This window comes from Sus scrofa, chromosome 14, assembly GCF_054392235.1.
Source record: "Sus scrofa isolate SSC_HxYL_T2T_F1_AM1 chromosome 14, Sscrofa_HxYL_maternal_Yorkshire_Landrace_v2.0, whole genome shotgun sequence".
Taxonomy (NCBI): Eukaryota; Metazoa; Chordata; class Mammalia; order Artiodactyla; family Suidae; genus Sus; species Sus scrofa.
The window spans coordinates 149,778,454-149,801,604 of NC_139396.1; the positions used below are offsets into that span (position 1 = coordinate 149,778,454).

The 23,151-nt window shown below is 36.8% G+C and overlaps 1 protein-coding gene across 6 annotated transcripts in view; it reads right to left on the minus strand.

Annotated features, from left to right (window-relative positions):
* SHTN1 (shootin 1) overlaps window positions 1-23,151 on the minus strand; it is a 100,025-nt gene that overhangs the window by 42,776 nt on the left and 34,098 nt on the right. For all 6 annotated transcript variants that reach the window (XR_014827008.1, XR_014827011.1, XR_014827009.1 and 3 more), the window contains exons 5-11: window positions 20,516-20,684; window positions 18,215-18,312; window positions 16,171-16,252; window positions 11,902-11,996; window positions 6,690-6,836; window positions 4,096-4,249; window positions 1,836-1,935 (exon numbers count right to left, since the gene is read on the minus strand). Coding sequence is in view for 2 of the 6 variants with exons in the window: in XM_005671487.4 (XP_005671544.2) it covers window positions 1,836-1,935; window positions 4,096-4,249; window positions 6,690-6,836; window positions 11,902-11,996; window positions 16,171-16,252; window positions 18,215-18,312; window positions 20,516-20,684 (845 nt within the window). In the remaining 4 variants the exon portion in view is untranslated. The remainder of the gene's footprint in view (window positions 1-1,835; window positions 1,936-4,095; window positions 4,250-6,689; window positions 6,837-11,901; window positions 11,997-16,170; window positions 16,253-18,214; window positions 18,313-20,515; window positions 20,685-23,151) is intronic.

Sequence of the window (23,151 nt, forward strand, 5' to 3'; positions counted from 1 at the left end):
TTCTACTGAGAAATTATGTCTTGTATTATTTAAATTTATCTAAAAATAAAAATCAGTCATGTTATTCAATGAAAAATTTCTTTAACAGGACTTATAAAATATGAGTTCATGTTTTTTTCATAGTCTGAATCCTACATTCATTTCTCAGTATAACTGTAGGGAGCTTTTTGGGAAAATATTCTATTTAGGTTGTACTTTACTTTTAATTCCAAGAGCTCTCAAGATTTCTGAGAGTAAAAATTAAAGGCCAACAGCAAAATTATAATCACTTTTTAATACTTGTCCTTCCTCACAGACAGAAGTGACCTTTCTGATCAAGCTCAAAATTCCAGACCTTAGAAAAAGATCAAAGTGATGAATTTCCTATTTTAAATGTCAAATTCAGAATATCTCCTACAGATTTAGCTACCCAGCAAAGAATGAATTTAAAATACCTGAAATTCTTTCAATTGACTCTTGGCTTAAAGTAGATTATGTCATACCCTACTCAGTAAGGAAACTAATGAGAATCTTTTTAAAAGGCAAAGATCCATTTTCATAGTCGTGTGGGAGGAACACGCTACACATTCTATTCAGATGGATCAGCAAACGTGCAAAGTATGAATAAATGGCCTCTCTGTGTGAAGGGATTAAACAAATCACATGAGTTAATGAAAGGTAAAAATCTAGCAAAATTTTAAACTCTATTTGTTCTAGAATAAATTAAGTGGCTAACATGATGACAGGAGAAGGTAAACTGTTACGGTGGCAAGTAGGTTGTCTTACGTATCTGGACAGTGAAACGAAGAACCACAAAGAAGGCAAAAGTTGACTCTAGATCTCCCGGGGTGGGTATATTGTGTTTAACTCAGGCATGTGACATCAATAAGTCACTCAGAGCAGAAAAAGTGAATTTTTTTGTCTGCATATATGATTTTTTGTCATAAAAATTTAAACATAATATTTCTTCTTCTTACTAATGGAAGGTTCCTCTCTCAGAATTATTGAAGGTTTATATGAGGTTAGAGGTAAAAAATAATTAGTACTTTTAGTTTAATTACTAGTTTATAAACAATTAGCGCCATAAGACTTGTTAATTCAGTAATTATATTTTATTATTTATTTACTTATTTATTTTTTGCTTTTTAGGGCCGCACCCACAGCATATGTAGGTTCCCAGGCTAGGGTCCAGTCGGAGCTACAACTGCTGGCCTACGCCACAGCCACAGCAACATCCAAGCCGTATCTGCGACCTACACCACAGCTCATGGCAACACTGGATCCTTAACCCTCTGAGCAAGGCCAGGGATGGAGTCTGCAATCTCATGGTTCCTAGTCAGATTCGTTTCCGCTGTGTCACGATGGGAATCCCAATAATTTTCTTTTTTAAATAACTGCACAAACCAGAGCTTTTCAAATTCATATTAGTGAAAGAAAAACATGAATGCATTCTAGAGAAGCTCAAAATTCCTTGCTCTTCATCGAAGGAAATTCAATGAGGTAGACTGAAGTTTTAAAACTGAAGTATCGAGAAGTTTTTTTAAATGTCTACCTCTTTGGTTTGGAACATCCACGTGAAACTCCAACATCTGCAACAGAATACTGTGGGCCACAAGATGTCTTTGTCAGGTGTTTAAGGCCCTTTCTATATATATTACAAGAGGTGAATAATACATTGGCTTTCAGAAAATGCATTCTCTGAGAGAAACACCTGCTGATATTGTTCGTACTTTTAGCCCCCTCTAATGATGCAATCTAAGCCAGTATTTTTTCAAAAGGATACCAATAACACGAACTTTAGTTTCCCTACGAAGGAATAATATTTGCTGCAGAATGGTCTTCCCAGATGTGCTTACCGGATAGGATTGGGGGGAGGAGGGGGAAGTGGTGGTGGAGGAGGAGGTGGTGGAGGTACTGAATTCTCAGACTGGTTCACTCGTTTCTGGAGTTCATCAACTGCACAGAGAGCAAGCATTCAGAAAAGAGCTGAAATAAGCAACTTGACAACTTATTTACATGTAAAGGAAAAAAACAACCTCTCTCAAAATCAAATTCTTCTATTAAGCTAAAGTTAGAAATTTCAGTATGAAACTGCAGAACATTTTAAAACTTTTCAACATCCAGCAAAAGAGGCCTTACGTATGTTATAAGTAACTGTTACCATCTTTTTGCTGTATATACAAACTATGGAAAAGGAAAAAAAAAAAATTAAGACAATGGCTGGACAGGTGGGAAGTAAGAATTGAGTAGGTTGAAGAAACATCTGTTAACAGAACACACTACTCAGATACTAAGAAATCATTAATACTTGATTTCTAAAGTGTACAGACCAAGAATTAATTTTAAAGATGACAGTGATGAATTTTAATAGCATACTTTCCTCCTCTACTTACTTTCCTTCAAAAACTACAAATCTTAGAGCTCATGATTCTAACCAGACTTAAGACTCTCAAATGTTTAATTCAGAAACTTTTTGCTCTCTTGAAGAGAATTCTGGAAACACAATGTATTCTTTCAATTCATTCAAGCCATTAATTTCACCAACAATGAAAGAGAACATGCTTGGTGCTGTTCAAGTCACAGTTTCTGACTTCAAGAAGCTCAATTTAAATGTTTATCACAAGGTGAATACCTCTAATTGGGCTCTAATGTGCTACAGGTACTGCACGCAGGAACAGCTCTCCCTCTCCACAGCCATTCCACTTTCTAGGACTGTCTTTACCCTAAGAGTCTGTCCATTTGTTTTTACTCTTAACACTAAGTAAGCAGTAAGTAAGCAGTGGGCTCTCCAACATCAAGAATCCCCTAGATGGAGTTCCCGTCGTGGCTCAGTGGAAATGAATCTGTGTAGCATACATGAGGATGCAGGTTTGATCCCTGGCCTCGCTCAGTGGGTTAAGGATCTGGCGCTACCGTGAGCTGTGGTGTAGGTCATGGACGTGGCTCAAATCTGGCATTGCTGTGGCTGTGGCATAAGCCGGTGGCTACAGCTCTGATGAAACCCCCAGCTTGGGAACTTCCATATGCCTCAGGTGTGACCCTAAAAGGACAAAAGACCAAAAAAAAAAAAAAAAAAAAAAAGTATCCCCTAGTTATTTCATATGCATATGTCTATTTCTCCAAAGGGAGTTTGGTTTCTTTTCTTCTATATTTCTTATAGCACCCTAGGCTATTGGGTATGGGTGGGTACACATACAGCATATGCTAAATAAAACATGTTCAAAACCAATCTCGAGTATCTCTAGCGTGTGTCTCATTTACAATAAAGATGGCTTTTGCTACACACTACCCTGACAGTCACTAAAAAGAATGGACTATTTTCTTCATTTTCGATCAATGTTTTTAAAAATTGTAATTAATTTTCATTGTGGATTAGAGGTATTTTTAATATTTTTTAAAGGAAGAGAAGCCTACTTGGTTCTTCTGTACAGATTTCAAAATTCTAGTATAAAATTAACCAAAAAATTCTAAAGTGAATATTGAAGCTGTTATAAAGGGAACGACCTGCCTCCTTAAATTACCTACCTTCCAACAGAAACTTATTACTTATCCCTGTGTAGAAATCCAACTCACACATTCCTGTTAAGCCTTCTAAGACTGAATGAATAAATCCTTTAAATATCCCCTGGTGTTTTAAAAGTTTTTCCATTTAATATATATATTGTTGCCCATTTTATTGTTAGGTGTGAAAAGTATTATTTCGTGTGTATAATTAGACACCAAAAATGAAGCCAGTATGAACCTAAAAAGTTTCTTTTTAAAAATGCACCCTAAAATGAACAAAATAAGTATTGAATGAACATTCCTCTCTGAAGCCCTGAGAAAAGCTGAAGTCTTGATCTTCCAACATTAATAGTATCTCTTCTGTCTCTTAATGCTGTTATGTGATACTCACAAAGGCTCTGAGTCCAAAAAAGAAGCCTAAATATTTGCAAATCACTTGATTACAGCGGCTATTCTATTGAATTGTGACAGAAATGAAGGAATTTAAAACAAATCTTGGTATTTTTCTATAGAATTCAGGAAATATTCTGAACCAACTATATGCCAGGTTTTTACTGGTCATGAGAGATTCAAATTAATAATAAGACATAATAGCCTACGCAATGCTTTTACCGGAATGCTTTAAATTTCTAGCTTTCTCCTCGGAATTCTGATATTTTAATTCCAATTCTTTTTTATCTTCTTCTAGAAGCTCCAGCTGCTGTTTGAGGCTGTGTATCTCTTTGTGGAGAGTTTCATTTTGTAGCTGCTCTTCTAATTCCTTGACCTATAAGTTATAAACAGACATTTATGGGGTGATACAGTTTTTCCTCTGTCAAGGAAAATAAGAAGAAAAAAGAATGTTTCTCTTTTACTTTGTATTTAATAGCAAAGAGAGTCCAGTCATCTTAAAAGCCACACAAATTCTGGGATACAGATTATACTTAAAATCATTATCAGCCATGAGATTCAATATAAACTTACTGGAGACTTATGAGCCAGATAATTTAATGTTTAAACATGATTCAAAAAAGTAAAATAGTCATTTAAGTAAAAAACTTCATTTAAAACAGATTAATACTTTTGTGCCCATTTTTAAGAGAAAAATTCAGGTATTATGAAAAAGACTCGGGGAGGGCAATTTGGTCACAAATATATTTTTAAAAATAAGAAGAAAAAAAGGTCTAACTCAATAATACTTTTTCAGAATTTGTTTTAAAGAAATAGCAAGACAAAGGTTCAAATATATTCATTAAAGTGTTCTCTGTAACAGGGAAATTTGGAGATAACTCTAATGTCCAACGATATTACTGATTTAATAAATAATGGAGTGGTCATTAAATGAAATACTATACAACAATTTAAAGTCACATAGTTCATGATACACTGATAGGGGATGATATATTACCAACTGAAAAAAAAACAGAGCGATATGCCTGGTATGATTCCATTCAAACTGTATCCATAAAGTTATATAATTACATAAAGTTTGTATATGCATCCAAATATGGGATTCTCAGGTAATCTTAATTTTCTTCTTTAATTTTTTCTGTATTGTAAAAATTTATTTACCAGAAGAGGCAAAAGATGTTTTTATAATCATCAAAACAACACAGCTGTGTTTAAAAGATTGCTGAATCTGCAAGGGACCTTAGAGACCAGTAAGAAATATTTTCAACCACATACATTAAAGACTATTCAGAATATGGAGTTCCCGTTGTGGCTCAGTGGAAACAAATATGACTAGTATCCATGAGGATGCGAGTTCGATCCCTGCCCTCGCTCAGTGGGTTAAGGATCAGTGTTACTGTGAGCTTCGGTGTATGTCGCAGATGTGACTCGAATCCTGCATTGCTGTGGCTGTGGCGTAAGCTGGCAGCTACAGCTCCAATTCAACCCTTAGCCTGAGAATTTCCATATGCCATGGGTGCAGCCCTAAAAAGCAAAAAATACATATATATATAATTTTATATGTATTATAAATATATGTTATCCAGAATAATTTTATAGCATAATATAACAGGTTTAGAAGTACTGATTGCTATAATTTCATTCATAACTTTTATCTAATCTTTAGTACCTCTCCCCCTACCCCAACAAGGTACATATACAACAATTTAGTTCCATACTTCAACACAATTTCATAAGTTCTTAGCATGCATTATTCCCTAAGTGAATTAACTACAAGAAGTGGAACTTTTCGGAACCAAAATATTCTAACATAAGTTAAATAAAAAACATTCTTTCATTCTCTCTTTATTTGAAAAGGTTATTTCCTGTATATGGGGACCAAAGAAGAAGAAAAAAAAAAAAAGAAAAAAAATGTATCCTATTCCCCAGGCTTCTTTCCCAGGGAAAATCAGTGTGACCACCTACTCATCGAGAGGTTCTCCACACACACGCCAACATTTCTTACTGAAGAAAAAAAACATTAACTTTGCCTCACAACCAACTCTGTAAAAATTCTAGGAAATTCCAAGGATTGAATGTCAATATTGTTGCTTAAAAAGACCTCGACAGGTGATAACAAATGGCAGCTAACAGCCTTTCCTGCTCAAACTAGGTGCACGGTAAGCAGTATAAATATTGATGCAATCTTCTTAAGTGGTTTCATTAGTTGGATAGGCTTTGTTCCACCTCTTCGCCTCTCTGCCTCCCTTTCTCACCCATCAGGATGACTATCCTTTCTGCCCAGCACACAGGGGTAGGCTGTGTCAGCTGGAATAGCTCTACTCAAACTGAAATAACCACTTAAACACAGACATTTGTGCAAGTTTACAAAATCAGAAATTTTCTCCAAGCAAACAATTACTATGAACACAGACTCTTCCTCTCTCTTTGAATAAAACCGATACCCCTCCCACCAGCTCTTTGAGACCAATACACAGTACACTCTGTGAGTGTACTTGCAGTCTCCAGAAAACAATCAACTGATAGATTTCGAAACTGCATTATCCAAGCTCTCTTCGAGGTGTCTCTTTCCCTCACTTCTCCCGACCTTTCAGATAGTTTAAAGGAACATCATAAATTTACAACAGTGTGCTATACATTTAGCTGACTACTAAATTAAATTCATTTGGTAGGTGTTTTTTTTTTTCCCTAAAAGGTGAAAAGACTGTAAAGACTTCACAACTTAGGCAAAATCCTGGGACGATGAGGGATTGAACTGACTCCTCTCATTTTAAGTATGTGTGTGTATATTAAAACTCCAGAAGACAATCTGTTACCTTCTGTTGATGCTGAATTCTCTCTTCTTCAAGGAGCTGGATGAGTTTTGCATTTTCATCTAAAGCTTTTAAAAGCTGCTGGTCAGGAGCAGAACTCTGCAGTAGAAGGTGGCTTTGTCTCTTTAGCTTGTTTTGTTCAATAAACATCTGCCAAAGTTAATTACAAAAATGTGTATACCAATCCTTCTCACATATCTCCTCAAATGAGATTTGAGCAAAAGGAAAAAAGTTTGTGGAGTTTTTACTAAAAAGTTAAAGGAAATTTCTGGATTGTAGTATAACAGTTTTAGAAGGAATGATGGCTATGACTTTATTTGTAACTTTTATACAATCTTCAGAACTTTTACCCTTGTATCAGCACAGTATATATACGATAGCTTAGTCTTACACTGTAGCTTTTAATATTTTGTTATTGCTTTAGAATACATTGATTAACAGTAGCAGCTAATATTTATCAAGAATTTATAACAGGTATTCTACTAAATATTTTATATACATTATTTTAATCCTTACATTAACCCTGAGTTAAGTGCATCGGCTATGAAAAGCTAAAATGTACTAAACACTATGTGATAGATACGGTAGCAATCATTTTACGTACATATTATCTAACCCTAAGGACACAGCTGTCAAGTAGACACTATATCTCACTTTTACTAATAACGTAACTGAGGCTCAGAGGGGTTAAGCATCTTTCCAAAAGACACATGTAAGTGGTAAGATCAAGATTTAAACACAGGAGTTCCCGTCGTGGCTCAGTGGTTAATGAATCCGACTAGGAACCATGAGGTTGCGGGTTTGATCCCTGGCCTCGCTCAATGGGTTAAGGATCTGGCATTGCCGTGAGCAGTGGTGAGGGTCACAGACGCAGCTCGGATCCCATGTTGCTGTGGCTCTGGCAGAGGCCAGTGGCTACAGCTCTGATTAGACCCCTAGCCTGGGAACCTCCATATACCACAGGAGTGGCCCTGGAAAAGACAAAAAAAAAAAAAAAAAAAAAAAGATTTAAACACAGATGTGACCGATTTACAAGCCCAAGCTCTTAATCACTGGTTAATCTCCTTGCTCTGCTATTTCCTAGACCTAAGGTTTTGTTTTTAACCACTTAGTTTTCACCCAGTGACGAAACAGTTAACAGTAGGAAGGGAAAGAGGAGAATGGAAAAAGTATATTAATATTTACTAAGCATTTTATTTGACAATTTACATACATGATTCATTTAATCATCACCACTTTACACGACTGAAAAAAACATTATTTTCTAGTCACCTCATTTCATTTTCTTAATACCCTACATAAGGCAGTCAATGAGTGATTCCAAGCATGAAATATTCTACAAATTCTGAAATTAGGCCCACCTTACAATAGAACAACATTTCCAAGTGAACTTTAATTCTTCTTCCATCTGACTCCTCATTTCTGTGTATGAACAGGTACGGAGATAGCATGAGTGGATGAGTGTGTGCATGTGCACAAGTGCTGGGCTAGAGAAAAGTGAGACCAGAGGCAGCCACACACTAGGGAAGAATAATCAGTACTCTCCCATGCTATCTCTTTTTTGTGTGTCTTTTTAGGCCCACACATGCAGCCTATGGACTTGCCCAGGCTAGGGGTCAAATTGGAGCTGCAGTTGCCAGCCTACACCACAACTCATGGCAATGCCGGATCCTCAACCCACTGAGTGAGGCCAATGAGACCAGGCATTGAAGCCAGGTCCTCATGGATACTAGTTTGTTTTGTTACCGTTCAGCCACAACAGGGACTTCTATATTCCATCATATTATCTTAAATTTGAGACCAACGGTTTAATTGAAATGGGTTATTTCAGATAACTTATTAATTTCTTTTTTTTATACAATTTTCCCTCTTAAAACTTAACTGGTTGGAGTCCCTTGCTGGTGTCTTAGAAAATATCTCAAAGAGTCAACGAGAAAGGCCAAGAAATGATACCTAAGTAAATGAGATGCTCTGGCTTTTCAGTAAGTGAGGCCTTTCACCAAGAGAGCCCAGAGTTCAGTAGCAGGCAGAGAGGCAGTTGTCAGTGGGGCTGACCAAGACAGAGGTGGGAGCTGGGCAGTAAGACAATGTCGGCACAAGCAGACTGTCAATGCCAAGGGCGGCTTTATTACTCTCCCTGCAATGCTTCTCTGCGCTTTGGTTCTCTCTTGGGAAAAGGGATAGTTCTCCTTTTCCATGTAGCACTCAGGTACTTTACATGATTATAAATTGTCTCAACTCTGTTATTTTGGAGAGAAAAAAATAAAGATTATGCCTTAGGGATGTTAATAACATGAATTTCTTTTGCAAAATCCTGTAACAATCTCTAAATTGCAATACAAGAAGAATATACAGAAAAGAAATCCTTTTCAATAATAATGGTCACTTGAAAAATATTACCCATGAGACAACCTTTTATACACTTTAAGAGAAATTTCAGTTACCAAACACTAATGAATTTGGTTTTTAGCTATGGTAAGAACTTGTTGGTTAGACAAGTTCATTATCAGACAAATAACATCACTGGTATCAGTATTTCTGAGAAATTTCCTAAATCTTTTCAAAGTACGAGAAGAAAATATTCTATCATTAATATATAATTATTTCCAAAATAACATTAAAACATCATAATCTGAGTTATCTGGAAAGAAATGATTACATAATATCTCATAGTGTGTTGGGACTATGTGCTGAAAAAGGTATCCACACCTTTAAATAGAGAAAAGAAAAACTACACAGCAAAAAGAAATGTACTGAAAAAGTACAAGAAAGTCATCAAAAACTGAAATTACATTATAGAAATACAAAAACAACACAGTATGAAGACTTACTTCTTTGTGGGAGTTTTTTTTTTTTTATATAATGATCTTTATTTTTCCATTATAGCTGGTTTACAGTGTTCTTGCTTTTTATTTTTTTTGGCAGCACCCATGACATGCAGAAGTTCCCAGGCCAGGAATCGAACCCGAGCCAAAGCAGTGACAACACTGAGTCCTTAACTGCTAGGCCACCAGGGAACCCCTGGTTTTAGATTTTAAATGGACAAGTGCGAGCAGAAGTAAGGAAGAAACATTTCATTTTAAATTTACACACTTGAGAATTATTTGTATTTTTACAAGGTATATATCTTCCTTTTGTAATTAAAAATGTAATATAAATTAACCTTAAAAATTGGTTTCTAAGGCTCTGTGTTGTACACTCCAACAGGCAGTGATCTCATCTGCTTTCTTTACTATTAATACATATTCCCAATATCAGAACACTGTCTCGCTTAACAGATGTTTGCTGAACACACTAAGAAACAAAATGCAAAAGTTGTACTCCTCTGGTTAAACTAAGTTATGCACCAACAGCCGTTATCTGTTGAAAATCTGAGAGTCTGTAAAGCCTGCAAAAGGGAAGGTATCCTAGTTTTAATCTAGCTTTGTATTTTCTTCTCACTATTGGGTAGATCAAACCTAGATATTGTAAAATTATTGAGCACAGCTGCAAATACTTAGGCTACCAGGAATATGACCACCGCTGCTCTTGCTCTCCTCCTCACACTGCTCTCTCCTCATTCGGGGTTCATGTGTGAGCATCCCTGTTTCCAGCATTCACTACAAGGTACACGCATACTAAATCATTCATTTTCATATTCTTAGAGGAACCTTACTTCTTCCATCTGTCCTCTCTGCTACTGCATGGCCTTCAAGTTTTTCTTTGAGCTGCTTTGTATTCTAACATCATTCTACAAAGAACAGATGGAAAACTGAAAAATGTCTCTCAAAATAAGACCTTAGCATTCAGGTCAAAATCAGCCAACCTTTTCAGCTCTGCAGTGGAGGCATCCTCACATTATCTCTACTTTCCCTCCCCCTCAACCATTTATTTAACTCCATCATTTATATGCGGCAGCTTTTTCCAAAGGGCCCTAACACACTTCAATCTTTTTTCTCCCCTCCAAGACATAAGAAAACAATATTTACTCACCTTTCATTAAATTCTCTGAATAAACTGAATCATAATATTTCACATCAGATCTTCTGGGACCAAACCTTTTATAGAGTTCATTGCTAGCACAGTTACATTCAAACACAGAAAAATTCCTGCACAAAACCATAATCTAATTTTCAAATGTCATCCCCATAACCCCACGCTCTGTCTTCCTTCTACATCTTAGATGCGTCCACCTAGGAATGAAATACATTCTCTTAGCTACTTTCCTTGAACCTACAAGATGCACACAGATTCAAAATATTTATACATGATGGAAATCTCATGCAGATCAGCTCCACATCATAAGCTCTTACAGTTCAGGCAACTGGTACCTCACCATTTCCCTGGAAACCAGTCCCTGAGCCACGGAATACCCAACAACATGTCAACAAAGCTAAGCCAGAACATGAGAAGCTCAAAGCTTACCTCTAATATGAGACAAAAATCAGCACACTGATGAAAGACTCAGATAATGACAATGTTCCACAGCGAGTGGAAGAATCAATTCAAGTATGAGAGCCCATATAGCAGCTGAAGAGATATAGTAAGGCTACAATATTGTTATTTCAGATGATATATTGAGATGGAATCTAGATTCTCTTTTTTATTTTTTGGCTGTACCTGCGGCATGCTGAAATTTCGTGGCCAGGGATCAAACCTCCACTGCAGTTGTGGCCTATGCCACAGCTGCAGCAACACCAGACCCTTAACCCGCTGTGACACAAAGGAACTTTGCAACCTAGATTCTTAAGGCTACTGGAAACACATGAAAACCCTGTACTCGAACTGGACTTTCCATCACAAGTTGGGTACCCCCAAACACAATTTGTTTCCCCTATATAGCATTTTATAGTTTACAAAATACTTTTGAAAAATCCTGCCATTTGATTTTAAAATCCATTTGGTTAGATTGGCATCATCGCCCATTTTACAGATGGTGAAAATGAAATCCAATGAACTTGATACTATCCCATAGCTGGCTCCCTAAATTTGCTGATCCTTAATTCAAAGTGACAAGCGCTTAAAAAACATTTTGAGGAGTTTCTACTATGGAGCAGAGGGTTACGAATCTGAATGCAGCAGCTCAGGTTGCTGAAGAGGCACAGGTTTGATCCCTGACCTGGAAACTTTCATATGCTGCAGGTATGGCCATAAAAAAAAAAAAAAAAATACATTGAAATGTCCTCTGCAAAGTTCTTTAAAAATAAAAATAAGAAGATCTCTGCAAGTTATTTACCTCTTGTGCAAATGACTCTGCTTTCTTTCGAAGGTCCTTTTCCAGTTCCAAGTTCACCTGCATTTCCTCATACTCTTCTACTGCTAGCATGGACACTTAGGAGACAAGGAAAAGAAAATGGACAATATTCCACAAAGATTAGCAGGAATATAGATGAAAAATAGTGTAGAAAGGATTCCTTATTCAGGGCTATAAGGACCTCATCCATTGCTGCTTGGAATATAAATTGATAAGAGCTTTTTATACCCAAGAGGGTAACTTGGCCATATGAATCAAAAAATCTAAAACTACTCATACCCTCTGACCAGCAATTTCACTTTTAGGAATGTATTTGTTCTCCTAAGAGAATAAATCTTGAACATATACAGAAATTTAGTTGAGAGGGAGCTCTCTGCATCATTGCTGAAAATAGCAAAATAATCTAGATGGTCTAACACTGAAGGATCAGTAGGTAAAGTATGCTATGTACAAGAAATATCTGTCATCAAAATTGCATTGTATAGGCAGATTTATTGAGTGAAATGAGCTCATTTTTGTTTTTTAAAAGCTATACATACAAAACACATCAACAAGGATTTTACAGAAGAGGAAACATGTGAAAGGACAATAAATGTCTTTATTAGTAACCAAGGAAATGGAGAGTTAAAATACAGACACCTTTTTATACTCACCAAAGAGGCAACTGGTAAAAATTAAAAAGCACAGCTATGTCAGGTTTGGAGAGGATACAGGATAATGGAAACAAAAACACTGTTAACAGGAATATAAACTTAAACTGGAAAAAACTCAAACATCCACCAGTAGGATACTGGATAAATGAATCTGGTATAGCCACTGAATGAAATATTATACAGCAGTGAAAATAAACATACCACAACAATATCCTTTGATATGGATGAACCTTACAAACACAAAGAGCTGCAGAAGGACATACGCAATATGGTATTATTTATATAAAGTTCAAAAACATACAAAATTAAAAAATATGCTGTTTAGTGATAGATACATATCTGGCAAAACTATGAATAAAAGCAATGATTAAAAATCCAAAGGAAGGGAGTTCCTGTTGTGGTGCTGCGGAAACGAATCCCACTAGTATCCATGAGGATGTGGGTTCAACTCCTGGCCTCACTCAGTGGGTAGGGGATCCGGGGTTGCAGTGTGCTGTGGTGTAGGTCGGCAGTTGTAGCTACAATTCAACCCCTAGCCTGGGAACCTCCATATGCTGCAGGTGTGGCCCTAAAAAACAAACAAACAAAAAAACAAAAAAACAAAAAAAACAACAACAAAGGAAGGTACAAGTAGAAATTCATGTCCAGCAGCTTGCAAAGTACCAATGGATAAAAGAGATATTTCTTTTCTTGGTATTTTGTCTGCCATATATGTTATAAACACGTTTAGTAAACAGTTTAATGTGTATATATATAGAGTTTTTTCACTGAAGTATAGTTGATGCACAGTATTATATTACTGGTGTACAATACAGTGATTCACAATTTTCAAAGGTTATGCTCTCCATATATTTATTATAAAATATTGGCTAAATTCTCTGTGTTCTAGAATATATCCTTGTAGCTTATTTTATACCTAATAGTTTGTACCTGCCCCTTCCCCCCGCCTCTGTTCTGGAAGAATATACAGCAAAATGTTAATAGTGCTTATCTCTGGGCTGTAAAGGTTGACATTTTTTTTCCTTTCTCAAGGTATATCCATACTTTCCACCATATGATACAATTTTGATGACAGACTATTTCCTGTACATAGCATACTTTACCTACTGATCTTTCAGTATTAGACCATCTAGATTATTTTGCTATTTTCAGCAGTGATGCAGAGAGCACCCTTGCAACTAGACCTCTGTGTATGTTCAAAATTTATTCTCTTAGGAAACAAATACATTCCTAAAAGTGAAATTGTTGGTCAGAGGGTATGAGTAGTTTTAGATTTTTTTTTTTTTTATTCATGGGAACTCCCTGAATAAAAAGAAATACATAGGAGTTCCCTTTGTGGCTCAGCGGTTAACGAACCCAACTAGGATCCACAAGGATGTGGGTTCAATCCCTTTATACCAACTTTGGCCAAAGCTGTCTCCTTTACTCAGGGCTCAGCTGAGCCCACAGCTACTAATTTCCTTATAACTTGAGTCTAAGAAAAGAGGGCACTGGCGTTCCCCTTGTGGCTCAGCAGTAACCAACCTGACTAGTATCTGTGAGGATGTGGGTCTGATCCCTGGCCTGGCTGAGTGGGTTAAGGATCCGGTGTTTCCGTGAGCTGTGGTGTAAGCCAGTGTAGGCCAGCAGCTACAGTTCTGATTCGACCCCTGGCCTGGGAACTTCCATATGTCGAGGGTGTGGGCCTAAAAAGCCAAAGAAAAAGGAAAAGAAAAATATATATTTAAGTTATTTTAAAGTGTTCTCCATGTTCAGACAGAAGAGAAACAGCCTTACATCCATACAGGCCCAGGTCAGAGCTTTGAACTAAAGCATCGCTATGGACAGAAAGAGTCAAAGGGAAGATCCTGTCAAATCAGAGGAACATGAATTCTTTCCCACTTTTCACATGTTGCGGCCTGTTTTGTTGGGTAATGACATAGACGGGAGAGAGGGAATGATGAGGCCATTCCAGACAGGGTACACAGTAGTGGGTAGCACACCAGTCTGTCCATCTGCTTCTAGCCAGGCACACTTTCAATCCTGAGCTGAGTCATATCGATACAATCTTTACAAAGGCTCCCTTAATGGCTGCTTTCACAAAATGTTCCACCAGGGCACTTCAGTCCTAACTGACTAAGGACCGGTTTGCTGTGTAATGACATAGAATTTCAACTCTGCACTCGGTCAATCTACTGCCTCCTCAGAGGAAAGACTAATAGTCTTACTCAGTAAAGAAATGTAAGTGGTGGTTTGGGATGTGAATTATAGGTCTTGGAGAGTTAAAAGAGTTTCAGACCTATTTAAAGAAGAAATTTCCCAAAGAAAACAAAGAAGATTATGACTATCTGAAGCCCTGGGCAAGATAACTGACTTTCTTGTCTACATCCGGAACACTATAATAAAAAGTGAATTTTCACATGTCCTGGCCCTCTTGGATTCTGAAAGGAATTGGGTTGGTACTAGTGGTATTTATTTATACAATGTCTCTCCCTAGATAGGGGGCTCCCTGAAGGCAAGGCCCATGATGATAACTTTTATAGAACCCTCTGTTGCTAGCACAGTGCATCAAGACTGAAAACTCCTCTACACCATGTCTATCTTCTTAAAGCACAAAAGGCAGAGGAAATGTTACAATCTAGTACAACTCCCACCTTTATTTATTCAAAAATCTCAATTCATACATGATGCAAAGATGGAGAACTACCACCAGTAACAACAGGGAAGCCCTGCGTCTGAAAGGTTTCCTTTTAGGGTTGTAGCTTCTCAACCAGGAAAGACAGTGGCTGAGGGGAAAAGCAGAACAAATAGCACAGGAAGTCCCCTCACTTAAAGCTATGTTTGCGCAATTAATTGCACTTTGGCCTCACTCCTTTGCCCTAAACAAGGGTGCAAAAGAAGCAGCCCCATGAGACTTCATGCTGTGTTTTATGACAAGAATGATAAAATCAAATCACACAGAATTTTCTCTAGAAGTAGCCTTGGAGAAACTTGCTTCTTCCCATGAGAGCACGTTCGTTTCATTCACCTGATCAACTGGTTAATTTTTACATGATTCACACAAATGATTATGAATCGCTCATCACACTGGCCCCCAGAGAGCTCAGAGTCGGATTTCAGGCACACAGGCAGGAAATGTACAAGAACTCAGAGCAGGTAAGCACTTTGTATACTAATACATACTCTCACTTTCCCTTTGTCCCATCTTCCATGTTCTCTTAGTTTAAAATTTTACTATACAATTTTGCATAACTTTATGTAGCTATCCTATCTCTTCCGGATTGAAGAGAGATTTACCATATAACCTTCCAAATACATAAATACTGAGGGGATAGGCAATAAGGCCATCATTCCAGGATATGTGTAGGACAAAACAGTATTTAGGTTTGAAGCTTCACAATGAGTGGGTCATGAATTCAAGTAAAGGCACTTTTAAAGGTCCGCAGACTCTAAGGAAGGTGACACAAGACAGGAATGAGGAAGACTTGTTGCTACAAGTTAGAAAAACACAATACAGAAGAGTTTTACTACCAGAATCTTTAAACACAGGTATAAAACAACACAAAATACATATTAAAAAAAATTACATATACAGAGGAAAAAGACTGGGAATACATACCTCTATTGCATTTTTCTAAGACTTTTCTCTGTTCCAGAACTTCTGAATTTAAAATATCTTTTTCTTGTTTTACTTTATTTACCTAAAAATATGGGATTTTGAGGGGAGAAAACATCCAAAATTGAAAAACATGATATATGTGATGTTTGATATTCAAACAGCTGTTCAACTTTCAACATGATGTTACAATTTAAAGCAGTAACTGGCTTCACTGTGTTAGGCTTTTATTAAAGCTTTTTAAAGCCTCAAAGTAACTAGTTAATTTAGGAATTACATCTAGCAGAGAACTTCTTTACATATTCCAAATGGCATTGGCCTTGGTTCCTAAGTATGGCAGTGTTCTAGCCAACCAATGTAAATGATTGATTTTTTTAATGCAAAAATCCAACTGGACTGCACTCAGAAAATACTCGACTTATTTAATCATAGATCCAATATTCAATTTTGTTACTCATTTTAAACTCTGATGACATTTGCCTTGAGTAAAACATAAATTTTTAAAATAAAAAATACTTTTACTTTGGCTTAGATAAAATACATATGAAAATCTTTCCCCCAAAACTTTAAATTTCTGAAATAATTGTTGTTATCTCTCAATAGGAAAAGAGACTATCATAGGATAGTTTTTTAAAAATGTAAAGTTGCACGTATCAAGTGGATAAATCTCAAATGCATTATGTTGAATTAAAAAAAAGCAGGTACATTTATACAGTTAAAAACACTCAAAACACTAGGTACTGTAGTAAAAAATGTAAATATATGTATGAAATGATAAAAGCAAGTTCGGAATAATGGTTGTTTAGGGAAACAGGGCAGGGGGTAAGGAGAATGTAGTTAGGGAGAGACACATAGGGGCTTCAAGACTATGCAAATGCTTTATGTATTAAACTACATAGTAGGCATATGGATATTCATTATTTTGTTTTTTCATACTTTTCAGATGTCTGAAATGGTCATAATAAAAATACCTTCCTAAATGGCTTCCAACAACACCTCTAAGTGGGAGGGGAGATAATTATCAATAAATAATTATAATTGAGGAATAGAATGCATCAAAAGGTGTTTCTCTCTTCCATGGTTATACTTAAGAAACAAACTTTGATAATGGTCCAGAAAGGGACCCTGAGTCAATCAGCACTTCTAGATTGTCTGTGAACTGGTTTCTTTCAGCAAAAGCGATATTTTTCTTTCCAATTTAAATCAGGAACTGGTATACATTATCCAACTGGAATGCCACTTCCAAACTGTCATCAACCTCCTTCTCATTCACACTTATTGCCATGATAAGTAAAAGCAACCACGGTTGGGAGTTGGTGGGCACTGCTTCCCAACTTTTGGCACATTATGGGCCTTAAGAATATGGGTAGGGGAGCTGAGGTAATTGGATGAGGCTGCTCACTGAAAGGATCAATACCTTGGCCTACATGAGTCCTTCCAGGAATATCAAGGTGCTGTAAAAACATCATTTTGGAAGCCTTGGGCTACAGACTCTAAGAACCACTGACACAAGTTAAACTGAGATTGCAAAGGCAGATCCTTGAAACCTCATGCAAAGAAGGCCAACTATGTGCTCCTGCTCTTAAAGACAATTCAAAAGGAAAAAGAAAAATATTCTCCAAAACCCACTAGAAGCCATCTTTCACATATGCCTGTGCTGGAGGTACATGTGGGGCCAGCCTTTCCCAACTGAGATGGCTGGAGAAGCAAAATAATTGTTCACCAGTAGCAACAAAGTGTTATGACTTCAATTGCAGACATCATTTTCATAAATCTGCCTGATAGTGAAATATGAGGGACAAAAGGAAATATGTCAATGCTGTCTTAGTATTTTATTTCTTGAGCTAGGGGGTGTGTATATGAATGTTCATGATCTTATGCTCTGTTCCATCTCATACACCTGAAATAGTGCGGACAAAAGAGAAGATTAAAATCAGTACATGGTTCTCATATCAGAAATTATCTTCCAATAGCAAGCTTTTTCCTTAGCCTGTCCCCAGACACCTGAAAACACTAACGGTCTTGCCTTTTGGGCTTAGATACATACTTCTTCCATTACTTCTACAAGTTTGCTCTTGAGATTTTCCAGTTCAATGGCTAATATCTTCTTTTCCTCCTGAACAGATACAATTTGATCTCGAAGTTCTGCATTTTTAAAGAAAAAATAAGAAAAAAAACTTTACTTTTAAAAGAAGAAATCAATCTTGTCAGAAGTATTGAAAACAGCAGTACATGTGTGACTTATGGTTAAAGTTATTTAACGATTAAAAGGAAAATGAAGGAGCAAAAGACAATGGAAATTTCATTTCTGTGCCCTCCCCCCAGTATAGCTATGTTTCTAAAATTTTATATCACTAGATCATGTTTTCCTTGCATTCTATCAAACCTGTATTCTAGAAAACTATCCGGCATTTTAAGAGAATTTCTTAAGCTTTCAGCAAAACAAATTAAGGCATTGCACTAATTTCTTTTTTATTGTACAATGGCCATGGGCTCTTGTCACCATGCAATACAAACAAATGGGTGGCTGAAAATTTGGAGATTTTGATGTAAAGAAAAAAATGCTGACTTGCTGCCAATTTATAGCCCTTAAACATTATTTGAACTGACTTAAAATATAACCTATTTGAAAAGGGTTAATTCTAATAATTTTCTCGCCAGAGTTGTAGGTGCTTTGTTTCTTAATTTATTTTATATTTCTTATTATTGAGATTTAATGAAAACTGTGTTACTGGAGTGAAAATATTAGCAACTCTAAGTGCATAAGCTTCTGGTGTTACATTAAAGTTACTTCTGCCACTCAAATGTTAAAAAAAAAAAAAAATACATGGATTAGCACAGAGTACTTAAATATACACCCAGGCCTACATGGTTTTGCCACTTAGCTTTTAAGTGCTTTTCATTTCTTACCCTTCTCCAAGGACAATAAGAAACCTGCTATATAGGTATTTATTTATAAGTTAAATCAAACTTTTTTTCTGGCTACACCCATGGTATAAGGAAGTTCCCTTTGACACAGCTACGGCAATACTGGATCCTTAATTCATGGCACCAGGCTGAAGATCAAACCCATACCACCACAGAGACAACACCAGATCCTCAACCTGCAGCACCAAAGCAGAAACTCCAAGTTAAACTTTTTACATGAACCTAGCTTAACTGAAGGAGTTCTCAGACACTTGTTTCAAAACCACTTTCTCCAGGGGCTGGCTAATCCTGAAGAAAGAACAAGAGACCATACGGTTAAAGATCTAACAAAAGGGACAATTAGGAACAAAAGGAAATTCCCTTCCCACCAACATAAACACGATTTTGTCTTAGGTTAGGGGGTAGTGAGTCAGGTTAAGATGACTCTTTCTTTTTACTTGCTTCTTTATACTTTCAACTAAAGTCTTATCTACCAAACAAACTAAACAAGTGTTGCTCTTGACAAGTGTACTTAGTTAAAATGCCCTGAGAATTACTGAACCCCAAATTCCTTTCTGATATCCTTAACATAAACAATATATAAACATAAATATATAAAGCTAATGTGTACTTAACAGATGCATCGTGTCATCTTGCCTCATAGCAATACCTGGGGGCCAACACGGTTGCTTATTATGTATTGCTTTTAGCTCCTTGCTCTGATCATCTGGAAAGTTCCTGGAGGGCAAAGTCTAAGCAGTCTGGGGAGGTAGCTTCCCTAAAGATTCCAGCAGAGAACCAGACTAACAGGAGGTATCAGCTCAGTATATTTTTATCCACTTTTTTCTTTCAGTTAACAAAAATATTTATTTATTTATTTATTTATTTATTTATTTATTTTTGCTTTTTAGGGCCACACCCAGGGCATATGCAGGTTCCCAGGCTAGGGGTTGAATCAGAGATACAGCTACCAGCCTATACCACAGCCACAGCAACGCCAGATCGGAACCACATCTGCAACCTACACCATAGCTCACAGCAACACTGGATCCTTGACCCACTGATGAAGGCCAGGGATCGAACCCACAACCTTATGGTTCCTAGTCAGATTCGTTTCTGCTGCACAACGGGAACTCCAACAAAAATATCTTAACACATGGTCCATATCCTTAAGAAGTTTATGGGCAAACTTGGCTATTACTGTCAAAATGCTTTCTAAAGTGTCTGATGTCAAACAAGAAAGTAACTCATAAAGCGACACCCTATCATGATTCTCAATCAGGCTACTCTCTGGGACAAATATTCAGAATTTTTTCAAAGGAGGACACAGGCATCAATATCTTTTTGAGATTCTCATGTAATTACAATGTGTGACCAGGGTTGAGAGAAGCATTATCCTAAGAGGAGTCAGAAACATGCTCAGGTAGGCAGGGAATTCTACCTTTGATTTGCTTCTGACACTGTACGGAGACACATGTCTCGGCCGCACCCGCCGGGTCCATGGCTGAATCGTCCTCATCAATGTTGATCTCTTCAGTGATGACATCTGGTCCCAGCTTGGCCATGTATAACATGCTGATTCTTTTCAATGTTTTATTTTCTTTATTTAGCTATGGCAAATATAAAAACGGTTATTTTAGCAGCAGCCAAATGAGTGTTTTGGACTTTTAAACAACAGACAAATTAAATGTATTTTTGTCTTAGACATTCATCAACATTCACAGCATGAAACAACAATTAGAAGACTCTTTAAATGGGGGGTTTATTTATACTTTTTAATATTAAACTTATTACTTTAAGTAAGACCTATGCCTTATAGCCAGCAGCATGTAAAAATGCTAGTTACGAATGGTAAGGAATACAAGAAGAATTAAGATAAACACCGGTATAGGTTAAATCAAATTTCAATTTATTCAGTCATTAATAGTCTTAATTAAGACACTTGATTTCAAGCACATATCTTGTTGGATGCTGTGCTATGAGTATCTTTCAAATGTTCGTTTGCCCAGCACTCCCTCTTTCTGGACACTGCCAGTCCTCTTCATTGTTCCACATGGTTTTTATGGGAACAGCCAAGTTCCCCTAAAGCATACCCTATCTCTCTGGCCATAGCTAATTCGTCCAGGAATTAGGCACATGATCCAAACGTAGTCAGTTAGATTCCTTATCTAGAAATTTGGAGGCTGGAACAGAGGGATGAGTCCCTTTCCCACGTGTCTGAATGTACAGACGCTATTAGTAACCACATTACACTACTGAAGTGAGGAACAGAGAAAGGCTCCACTCCAAAGCCAAAGTGGAGTCAACGTGTAGAGAGACAGAGAAAAGTAACGCAGATGGGGTTTCCCATAGGACTCCAGTCCATTCCTAAAACACTCCTAACTCATGGAGTTTGAGATTCTCCAATATCCCTCAAAACAAATTCCTACTTTTTTTCCTTTTCTTGCTTAAGCTAGTTGAAGATGTGTTTCTATCTGTACAGAGAGTTCTAATAAAAGAAAGTTCAAGACATGTTTCTATTATCTCTATTAAGAGGTCTAATTCATAGCAGATAAAGGGAATCCTAATTTACTAACATATTTGTTATTCCTACATGTAAAAATGAGTTGGTTTTTAGTTTTAGTTAGCAATTATTACCTTCTTCAGTTCATGTGTTTATGTGCATAGTACAAAGCACACATTAGGGCTAAACTTGATCCAAAGTCCACAGAAGGAAAATATGGTTTTGCTTATGTGTTCTCTCCCCAAGACTAAAATACAAAAGGTCTTCTCTTATTTAAGTATATGAAAGTATTTACGTAGACTAATTTCTCTCATATGAAATATATAAGATATCAAAATGTGTTTGCATTTACTAAGGGCCACTGGCCATCAAGATAAGTTCTGAATTTAATAATTGACACTGGAAATAAAAATGAACAGGAACCATTCATTGGAAAGCTAAATGTCTTTCCCTCTGTAAACCTTACACCAAAATAAGACATTTAGTATGGTACTTGTCTGACTTTAGCCCTTCATTTGTGATTATGATTGGGACCCCTCAGGGTTTCTCGCAAGGAAAGACCAACCCATTTCAATTTGGGAGATTCTTTGATTTGAATACCCCAATAATAAGGAAACTAAATATACCCCAGTGGCATGGTCTGGAGCACATGCGGGTTCCCTGACCTCTCTGGGGAATCAGGAAGGGTCACTTAGAAATGGCTATGAACCTTTCCATGGACTCTTCCCGGGAAGCCTGGTGAGATCTGCTCAGGGGACCAGTCACAAACCTTCAGTCTTAGCCTGAAGCCCACAGCTCCAGCTTTTAGCTCTCCATATTACATTAGAGGATCAGGGATAAGACATGAGATCCATGATTTCCCAATCCCTCTTCCTTCAGATGGAAAATTCAAGCAAACGTCGTGGGTTCTTTGAACTATGAATGCTACAGGACAGCACTAGAAGCTTAAGGATCATCACCAATTCTCAAATGATGCTATCTCTTCTGAATGTATGGAGAAAATAACAATCTAAGAAACAAGTGAAAAACAGTCAAGATTTAATTTGTAATTCTGCTTCCAATATTTAAACTAATGGTTCCCAACCCTGCACAGTACAATCTTCAGAGTTTTTAAAACTCCCAATGTGCAGACCAAAATCTCAGACCAAAATCTCTGGCAATGCAGCTAACATAGTGTTGATGTACATCATAACCATGTGGTTATGATGTACATCAACACTAAGAATAACTGACACAGAATAATGCAATACTTCGTAGGACACATTTCTACAAAATCAGTCACCATCGACAGATGAATGGATGAGAAAGATGTGGTACATATATATAATTGAATACTACTCAGCCATTAAAAAAGGACAAAATAATGCCATTTTCCACAACATGGATGGAACTCCATGGATAGAGACTCTCATACTGAGTGAAGTAAGTCAGAAAGAGAAAGACAGACACCATGTAATATCACTTATATGTGGAGTCTAAAATATGGCACAAATGATTTATCTACAAAACAGAAAAGATCATGGACATGGAGGGGGACAGATGGGAGTGGGATGAATTAGGAGTCTGAGTTTGGT